We start from the raw sequence: 10401 nt of genomic DNA, 5'->3' as shown, positions 1-10401 counted from the left end.
AACTTCAGGATGGACAATAAACTGATTCGGAACATGTCCTTCTGAAGAGTTTAAAAGTACGGTCCTTGTCTAAATGCACATTTAGTCAGATAACACTCAGTGGTCCTTGGCAGAAGGAACCAGGCAAAACCCTGCTGCAGGTGAGGCCATGGTAAAAAAAAAGACACAGTATGGTAGCCTTACACTAGATGCCTCCCCGTCTCTTTTACCTTCCCGCCTTTTCATGAGTGAAAATTCCCAAGTTGGTCAGCCTCAGGACACACTGTGATTAACCAAAGGTGCCTAAGGAGGGTTGGGAACATCCCCTGGGTTGGGAACATCCCCTGGAGAAGGGAAGGGGAATCCACTTCAGTATTCTTGCCTGGAGAATTCCATGACCAGGGGAGTCATGGGGTCACAAAAGAGTCAGACACGACTGAGTGACTAACGCACTATTGACTATTGAAATAATTTATTCCACTTTAACAGTCAGAATAGAATATGGATGTTAAGGAGGTATGGCAATAGAAGACAGTCTCTGTGTTTGAGGAACTTTCATGGCTAGTTAAGGAGGCAGAATACAGTTGTTTGAAGCCTTCATTCAGCAGTATCTGTGCCAGTACAGATCAATCATTTATCAAACATTAGGTGAAGTGAAGTGAAAGTCACTCAGTCACGTCCGGCTCTTTTCGACCCCATGGCTCTAGCCTGCCAGGCGCCTCTGTCCGTGAAATTCTCCAGGCAAGAATACTGGAGTGGGTTGCCATTCCCTTCTCCTGGGGATCTTCCCAACCCAGGGATCAAATCCAGATCTCCCGAATTGCAGGCAGGTTCTTTACCATCTCAGCTACCAGGGAAGCCCAGGATGTACATTAGGTACATTTGCAAATACTAGCAATAAAAATCTTTGAAATGAAATGCCTGCCCTTTTGTTGCCAAGTATAGGAGATGTACTGCAGTGACCTTTAGTAAAAAATTTTAATAGAAAATTACTGATATAGATATATAAAAATATGAACTAATGAGCCAAATCAAAATCACCTTACTTTATGTGCTTTTAAAGACATCTAATATTTCCCTATGAGTTTCTTTAATCTTGGTATTAATGCTTCTCTTTTTTTTAAACCTTTTATTAGAATGTATACTGTTTTAGACGGAGAAGGCAATGGTAACCCACTCCAGTACTTTTGCCTGGAAAATCCCATGGACGGAGGAACCTGGTAGGCTGCAATTCATGGGGACACGTAGAGTTGGACATGACTGAGCGATTTCACTTTCACTTTTCACTTTCACGCAATGGAGAAGGAAATGGCAACCCACTCCAGTGTTCTTGCCTGGAGAATCCCAGGGACGGGGGAGCCTGGTGGGCTGCCGTCTATGGGGCAGCATACTGTTTTAGAATCTAAATTCCTTAAGTCTCTAGTGATGGGAAAAGATCTGATGATTATTGAATTGCATGAAAATATTTTCCTCCTGAAATAAGAGTTCATTTTGTGCATCAAGGACTCAAATTCTAAGAATTAAGGGGGGATTCTCTGGTGGCTCAGATGGTAAAGAATCTGCCTGCAATGCAGAAGACCCAGGTTCCATCCCTGGGTTGGGAACATCCCCTGGAGAAGCGAAGGGGAATCCACTCCAGTATTCTTGCCTGGAGAATTCCACGAACAGAGGAGCCATGGGGTCACAAAAGAGTCAGACACGACTGAGTGACTAACGCACTATTGACTATTGAAATAATTTATTCCATTTTACCAATCAGAATAGAATATGGATGTTAAGCTATTTGAGGCCAGAGACCAAGCCTTATTCGTTGCATTTTGCAAGTCACCTGGTACAGGTTGTGATTGTTAGTACATATTACTCTCGTTTCCTAAGCATTGACTTTAATTCTGATTTTTGACCTCTATCAAATATAATTGATTGGATTTAGTTTTAGCATCAGGAAGGAAACCAGATATATAAATTTGCTGTAACAAAAATATTACCTAAAATAAATAAGATAAATTTTACATCTATGATACTTTTCTTGTGTTAGAAGAATCTATGTAGAACGTTATAGGAAAAGGCCTTAGTGTGAATCTGTTGAACATGTTCAGCCAAGCAGAGAAACTTCCCATTCTAGTGTGGTAGATTCATAAGTCATTTTTTAGTTTATTCAACAGAAAAAAAAAATAGCTGATTTTTAAATTCATCACTAAAGTCTTTTCAGATTCTTAGCAAACATGTTCTGCTAACTCATTGATGTTCCTTTCAGTTCAGTTCAGTTGCTCAGTCGTGTCCGACTCTTAGCGAGCCCATGGACTGCACCATGCCAGACTTCCTTGTCCATCACCAACTCCCAGAGCCTACTCAAACTCATGTCCATTGAGTCGGTGATGCCATCCAACCATCTCATCCTCTGTCGTCCCCTTCTCCTTTTGCCTAGGGTTCCTTTAGCCTAGGGTTAAAGGAGAGCCATCATTAGGTGGTATTTGGGGATTGTCAGTCCCAGCACAGGACAGCTCTTAGAAGTCCACACGTCCTGAAAGGTGGGTGTGGGTGTCCTTGGGGGCTGGCTCAGCTGGGATGTGTCCTATGCTTCAGACAGTCTTGAGATTTAAGGCCTGCTTTGAGTCCATTAGGCTAGTCGTTAAGTAACCTGGACAAATGGCTTTAGAATCTTTAAATAAATGTGAACAATACCTGTGTATTCCTTACATCATTCATATAGTGCCTGTATCAGTGTTTGCCAGTGGAGGGTATAACTGGGACATTGAGGAAAAGTGGCAGGCCAGGCTTCTCAACATGACCTCATTGTTCTGCTTCTAACTCTTGGAGTTGTTGTTGAGGATAAATGAAATATGAGCACCTGAGTCAGAACGTGCTCAGTATCTGTTTCTGCTTGCTCCTTCCTTCTCCTGGTAATGGTTTTGCTTAACATTAATTGACTTCATCAGTATGGACAATATGTATATTTAACCATTGTTTTTTTAAAAAAAGGATTAAGGATTTCTAGTAAAAGAGTCCTGGTAATTTTATAAGATGATGAGAAAGTTTACACTTTATTTGAGATAAAGCTGAAGCTTGTTTTTTGTGCTGTACATATTTGTCACTTTTTTTTCTTCTTGTCTTTGGAAAGTTTCACATTAACCACAGCATGAGAACTTAAAAATACAGTTGATGTTGAAAGAGCTTAACTAAATATTTTAAATTGGTGGTATTGGAAGGAGATTCTGTAAAAATCCAATTAAACTTTTGAAAGCTCTATCCTGTTGAAATAACTTAAAGGAAGTTAGTTTGGTTTCCCAGAAGTACTATGCATAGTGTTTCTGGCTGAGGAAGAAAGACCTGAATCTGCTATTTATTTGGCCAGAAATTGGGTACCAGCTTCCTCTACAATGTTTTACTTGAGCGGTGTTGACACTTGAACAAATCCCGTACAAACTGCCCCAAGTGGGGAACAGTTGTCCTTGCTTCTGTGGTAAAGCTCCGGCCCCATAACTAACATCCAGAAACTGGTAGTATTCTTGGCTGAATACTCTATAGATAACGTATAAATTGAGAGCAAAACCCCAACTGTTTTAGGAACTTTCATGGCTACCGTTTTTCAACCAATCAGTAAAGTAAACTTTTAAAAATACTGATGCAGTTTATTGCTTCCTAGCCAATAAAAATAGTGAACAAAAAGAGTCTAGTGTCCCTTGTTTCTTAAATAAACTTTGAAAATTCAGTTCTCCTGCCATTTAATTATTCAATTCAAAAGACTAGAATGACTCCTTTTTAAATCAGGCACTTTTTTCCCCCTTGCCTCAGACATCAGAAATAACTTTCTCTTCACGTTAAATGACAGTGAAGTATTTAGCCAACCTGTTTGTTTTGGTGATTTATTTTTCACAGGGAACAAGAACAAACACTGGGTGTGCAAAAAACCTTTTTCTGTTTGATTTACATCAACAAGAGTGATAGCTACATTTACTACTGGCATTAAGACATTTCTATGTATTAAACATACGTGAATATAAGCAAAAGAAAAGTGGTTTATTTCTGGTTACTTAAAAGGTTTAAGTGTATTAGCTTAAATTCTTTGAATTTATTCTAACAGGGGGAAAAGAAACACTTCAGGAAGTTGAGGTGTGCATTTTTAAAATGGAGCAATAGGAACCAAAAAGGGAATTAAAAACATAAAAAGTATTTGTGTGTTGGTTTGGAACCAGAAGTGAGGGAGAAGGGAAGGGTGGCTCAGGGATACTCACTCCAGGAGTTGAAAGAGAAACCCCCTGGGAAATAATTGGTACAAAATTCAGAGGGCTGCGCTGGGCCTTCTGTCTTTGTCCTTATGGGGTTTTGTTGTGGAGTCATGTTATGAATTATGTGACCCTTATGGAGTCACAGTGGTTATCAGGACAGCAAAAATACATTAACCACAAACTGTGGAAATCTCGGTTGATGTGGACAATGTCTTTTAAAATTTGGCCTCAGCTGAATAATCTTACAACTTCCTGAATATGATCCTGTTAAATCAGGCGGAGAAAGGTAGTTGAATTTCACTGTGGTACTAAGTAACCAGTGTTCAAAGCAACGCGGGCTTTTCTCCAGCAGAAGAAAACATTTTAAAGAATTTAGAAGTTTGGCTATTCAGAGTATTCAAATGCTATTCAAATAAAACTCAGCAGTTATATAGAGTGGAATCAGGAAGAGAAAGATAAATACCCTATTCTAATGCATAGATAGGGAATCTAGAAAAATGGTCCTAAAGAATTTATTTCCAGGGCAGCAATGGAGAAACAGACGTAGAGAATAGACTTATGGACATGGGGAGAGGGGAGGAGAGGGCAAGATGTATGAAAAGAGTAAGATGGAAACTTACACTACCATATGTAAAATAGGTAGCCAACGGGAATTTGCTGTATGGCTCAGGAAACTGAAACAGGGGCTCTGGTGTCAGCCTGGAGGGGTGAGATGGGAGGGAGGTTCAAAAGGGAGGGGATATATGTACACCTATGGCTGATTCATGTTGAGGTTTGACAGAAAACAGCAAAATTCTGTAAAGCTATTATCCTTCAATTAAAAAAAAACTCATCAGTAAGCCAGCAGTACTTGAAGATGCAAATTTACCTCACAAATTCTCATCTTAAATTCATAGAAAATTATAACCAAGTTAAGCATCAGTAGAAGAACTACTAGTGATTGCTTAGTGAGAGATTCTTTGGTCTGGGGGTTTATTTAGAGGAATACTCTATCTTAAATAGGATTAATTGATTCTAAAACTGGGAATTAAGGCTGCCTTATAAATAGTATGGGCTTTCCTGGTGGCTTAGATGGTAAAGAATCTTCTTGCAGTGCAGCAGACCTGGGTTGGGAAGATTCCCTGGAGAAGGGATCATAAGTTATATTTTTTTAAAAGGTGACATTAATTTTGTTTGTATATCAAAAATGTACAATGATGTGGGGCAATTACATGAAGTCAGAAGCTGGTCTGTGGTGAGGAACAGCAAAGGCCTTTGACAAACCTGGGAATTTCTTTGTGTGTCATTGTGGGCAGAATCCTTTTGGGCTGTCAATATGGAGTAGTTTTGAAAGGTTACCAGCAACTAGCAAACTTTAGACAACATTAAGAAGAATACAGATTACAGAGGGGTGGGGGAGTGGCTCAGATAGAGGGGTAGGGCGGTGGCTCAGAGGTCAATTCACTATTTAAGTGAAGAGAGATAGGAAGATTGAATTAGAGGCTTTTATGTATTACATATATAAGTTCCATGAGTTCAGGCATTTTTGTTTTATCCTAAGCAATCAGGATAGTCCCTGGCATATAATATGCATTTGACAAGTCATTGATGGAATGATTTTGATAGTCTTTCTGGTACAGTGCATTGCAAAGGGAAATTAAATGTGCATGACACCACAGTTAAGTTATTGGTACCAGACTTCCTGATCTGGTAAAATTGTTAAATATCAAATGCATAAAACTTTAACACCATTCAGCTTTAATCTTTAGTTGTTTTGCTTCAGTCTGAAAAATGGGAAGATGTGAATATATGCATACTGGAGGGAATTTCAAAGAGCTAGTCCATTTTGGAAAGCCATGTGTTAAGTGAACTGGCTTATGTGCTGGCATTTCACAGTGGCTAGTGTAGAAACTTTTAGGACCACTTTGTTGCAGTAAAGGGTCTCAGTTGTGGTCCATTAAGTTGGTGATGTGAGCAGCTCCTTCTTGTAGCTCCTGAATTTCTTCCTCCCTTGCCCACCTTAGAGCCATTAGTCCCGCTCTGATTCAGTTGGGGTTGGTTGGTATAGAAATTACATTGGCACAGTAATAGTAAAGCCACTCCAGCTCATCTAGTCATCTCATGGATTTACATGTGCAGGAACAGTTCAGTGCTCATCAAAATATGAGCACTGATTCATCCTGCACGTGTATTTTTAAAAATTGTTTAAAGAGAATTTTTAGACAATTTAAAAAAACGGAAGTACAGTTGATTTGCAGTATTTCGTTTTAGCACATGTTTTAGGTGTACAGCAAAGTGATTCCCTTATACATGTATCTGTTCTTTTTCAGGTTCTTTTCCCATGTAGGTTATTACAGAATATTGAGTACAGTTCCCTGTGCTATACAGCACATCCTTGTTCGTTACCTATTTTGTATATAGTTTCGTGTATGGGTTAAACCCAAACTCCTAATTTATCGCCCCCCCACCCCCACCCTGTAAAATTTCCATTTTCCGTTCTTCAAAAGTACAGAGTACTTAATTAAGGACTATTCTGCAAAACAGTGACTCTCTGCACTAGATGCCCTGAGCAGTTTCTAGTTCATCAGGAATCCACATACCTTCCTCCGTAGAGGCTGAGTTTGAAAGAAGCCCCTTGGCAGACAACACGACCCGCCTTGTCCAGGGTTGCCAGCTGCCCGCTCACCTCCCTCTTGGTCTGTTGCGCAGGTGAGAAGCCGTACAAATGCACGTGGGAAGGCTGCGACTGGCGGTTCGCGCGCTCGGACGAGCTGACCCGCCACTACCGCAAGCACACCGGCGCCAAGCCCTTCCAGTGCGGCGTGTGCAACCGCAGCTTCTCGCGCTCCGACCACCTGGCGCTGCACATGAAGAGGCACCAGAACTGAGCTGCCCGCGCTGCCGCCCGTGCATCCTCCGCCGCCTGCCCCACACAGCTCACTTGGGAAGATTTTAAACCACACAATTAATTCTATATATATATAAAAGAAAACGAAAACACAAAACTGGAAATGTATATTTTGTATATTTGAGAAAACAGGGAATACATTGTGTTAATACCAAAGTGTTTGGTCCTTGTCCGAATCTGGAGTGCTTGCTATATGCTGGCTTGACCCAGGCAGATGCCGTCATCTCAGACAGGTAGCCCCATCTCAGCGTGGGCTGGGCGTGCAGGGTGTGCTTGCAGTGTTCTTCCCAAAGCACCACCATTTAATGTGACAGTGTTTAGCAAACAAGTCCGTTGGGCACAAGAAGACAGCTGGATTGTGTGTCAAGATTTTGCTTGACATCAGAGTTTTTTTCAATACAAGATAATTCTCTAGAGATATGCAGCGTACCTGGCAATTCACAAATAGCCATTGAACAAATGTGTTGTTTTGTTTTGTTTTTTTATATGAGTTGCCTATATTTGCTATTCAAAATTTTGTAAATATGCAAATCAGCTTTATAGTTTATTACACGTTTTCTAAGATTCTTTTGGGGGAAAAAAATCATAATTCTTTTGAAAATAACCATGGATACATTTACAGTTAGAACTTGTGGTAAGATACCTCTTAAAACCTTACCAAATTCATTTCTGTGGTAGGTAGAAATAAATCACTCAAATGAACTTCAAAAGCAGATTTCATGCACTGATTAAAATCGGATTGTTTATTTTAAATACAAGCTACATTTTATATGAATTGTGAACTCAAGAGCTTAAAGATAGTTAGAATATTCAAAAGTTAAAACATCTTACAATAAGCTAAACAGTATCATTTTTGAAAAGAAGGATATATGTAGTTTTCACTTGGGAATGTTGAATTTATGATGCAGTTTTCGTATACGGAAACGTTGAATTTATGATTCAGTTTTCATATACTGAGATGTTTGCTTGTGCAGTACAATTGGTTAAATGCCAATTTATGTGGACTTTGCATGTAATATACAGTGAGACACAGTAATTTTACCTAAATTACAGTGCAGTTTAGTTAATCTATTGTTAACACTGACTCAGTGTCTGCCTTTAATTATAAATGACATGTTGAAAACTTAAGGAAGTAAGTGCTACAGATATGCAATATAAAATAGTAATGTGACACTGATGCTGTTAACCAAAGGGCAGAATAAGTAAGCAAAATGCCAAAAGGGGTCTTAATTGAGATGAAAATTTAATTTTGTTTTTAAAATATTGTTTATCTTTATTTATTTTGTGGTAATATAGTAAATTTTTTTAGAAAATTTTCATAACTTGATAAATTATAGTTTTGTTTGTTAGAAAAGTTTCTCTTAAAAACGTGTACATAGATGACATGGTGTAAATATTTTGTAAGAGGCTTCAAAATGTTTATACGTGGAAACATACTTACAGGAAAAGCATAAATTGGTTGCTGTTTTGCTTCTTTTTCCCTCTTATTTTTGTATTGTGGTCATTTCCTATGCAAATAATGGAGCAAACAGCTGTATAGTTGTAGAATTTTTTGAGAGAATGAAATGTTTATATATATAAACGACAATTTTTTTTTTGGAAAATAAAAAGTGCCTAAAAGATTCATGTTGTGCCTTCTTCCCCTACCATAGCAAAAACAATGAGCAAATTCCTCTCTCGTAACTATTTAAAAGGGTCTGTTTAATGCAGACAGTTAATAAAGTAATTCCCACTTTGAACCAGTATCTACCTTTGTTTAACATGGAAGAGAGGAATTTGTTTTTACAATATCAAAAGTATAAAGGGAGGCATACTTCATGAATGTTGATTTCCCCTATTCTGGTCAGTACACACATACATTACTGATTTTATGTTTTCAAGATCATTACCGTAGACACTGGAGGTAATTTGTATATCCTAGTTTAAATTTTTTTTTGGTTGCGCCTCTTGGCTTGTGGGAGCTTAGTTGCCTGACCAGGGATTGAACCCAGGCCCCAGCAGTTGAAGAGCTGAGTTCTAACCACTGGACTGTCAGAGAATTCCTTGTATATCCTAGTTGTATTGTCAGAGGTAAAACAAGAATAAGGTTTTTAAACTTTTTTTCCTTGTCAAAAGAACAAAATTGATTTTAACCACTAGTAACACCTGGGAGCCTACACCTTGGCTTCTAGTGTCACCTCCAGTGAAAAGAACTGGGGCTTCTTGGAGACATGGCTGATTTTGAGAGTGGATGTACAAAATAAACCTGGAGTATCTTACAGCGTAAGACTGTAAGCAATCATAATTCCCACAGTGATGCAGGAATGTCAGAGCAGCAGTATAAAACATGATTGAATTGTAACCAATCCTGTTTTTTTATTAGCACGGACCCATGAGTCCATGCTAATATAAATGATTGAAAAAATCGGAAAGAGATCTGAAAAGATCTCCAGTTTTTGTAGATCGAGTCTCTGGTAGAATGTAACTCTCTACTCTTTAAGTTCAGGCTGCATAAAGTGACTTTATTACAAAGAGTACAATATAGCCAAGAGGGAAGGGAGGGGGGTCACTTTACAGTTACAAAAACCTGCCAAACACTCAGCTGGTGATCAAGGTCCTTGTCAACAGATAAGTCATGTTCTTGAAGTATATACTCTTGGTTTGATGTGATGAAAATGGGACTTTGCCTCTGTGGTCTTCCTCCTAAAACACGTAAGCCCTGTGTAAGCATGAGAAAGACATTAGACATCCCATATGAGGGACGTTTTGCAAACTATCCAACCAGTAGTCAAAACTTAAGGTCTTGAAAACGGGAAAACTGAGAAGCTGTCACAGCCAAGAGAAACCTAAATGAAACAAAAACAAAATGGGATTCTGGAACAGAAAGGACATGGGGGAAAACTGAGGCAATTTGAATAAAGTATGAAATAGAGGAAGCTGAGGGTGGGGTATATAGGAATTCTGTATTATCTTTGCAGTAACTCAAACTTCTAGAATAAAGTTTCAAGCAGAAGTTAGAGTGAAAGTTTAGGATAAAGTTTGGAGTGAAGGAAAAGAATTCAGTATCACTGTCATATATTTTCAAGAAGTGGAAAAACCCCTGATGGGAAAATAAGGTAAAATTGCAGTAACATAATTTGGCGTCGTGAGTTTATTCAGCCTTCCTCATTACTGGACCCCTCATTCTCCGTGTCACTCAACTCAGTTAGCTCAAGAAGAGGGCATGCTCATTCCCCAGCCGGAACCTCATTCTTTCATGGGTGTAAAACATAATTTCTTTGGCTTAAATTTATTTCTAGAAATTGAGATAGAAAGTGAGCCTACCAGGTT

At 38.9% G+C, this 10401-nt stretch overlaps 1 protein-coding gene across 1 annotated transcript in view; it reads left to right on the top strand.

Annotated features, from left to right (window-relative positions):
- Positions 1-8714, top strand: part of KLF5 (Kruppel-like factor 5 (intestinal)) — a 16622-nt gene extending 7908 nt beyond the window's left edge. The window contains exon 3 of the mRNA XM_010831977.1: positions 6894-8714. Within this exon, the coding sequence (XP_010830279.1) occupies positions 6894-7072 (179 nt within the window). The 3' untranslated portion in view covers positions 7073-8714. The remainder of the gene's footprint in view (positions 1-6893) is intronic.
- The last annotated feature ends 1687 nt before the right edge of the window (positions 8715-10401 follow it).

This window comes from Bison bison, unplaced genomic scaffold (genome assembly GCF_000754665.1).
Source record: "Bison bison bison isolate TAMUID 2011002044 unplaced genomic scaffold, Bison_UMD1.0 scf7180017860360, whole genome shotgun sequence".
Taxonomy (NCBI): domain Eukaryota; kingdom Metazoa; phylum Chordata; class Mammalia; order Artiodactyla; family Bovidae; genus Bison; species Bison bison.
Note: the sequence above shows the minus strand (reverse complement) of the source record. Positions and strands in the feature narration are given on the sequence as shown.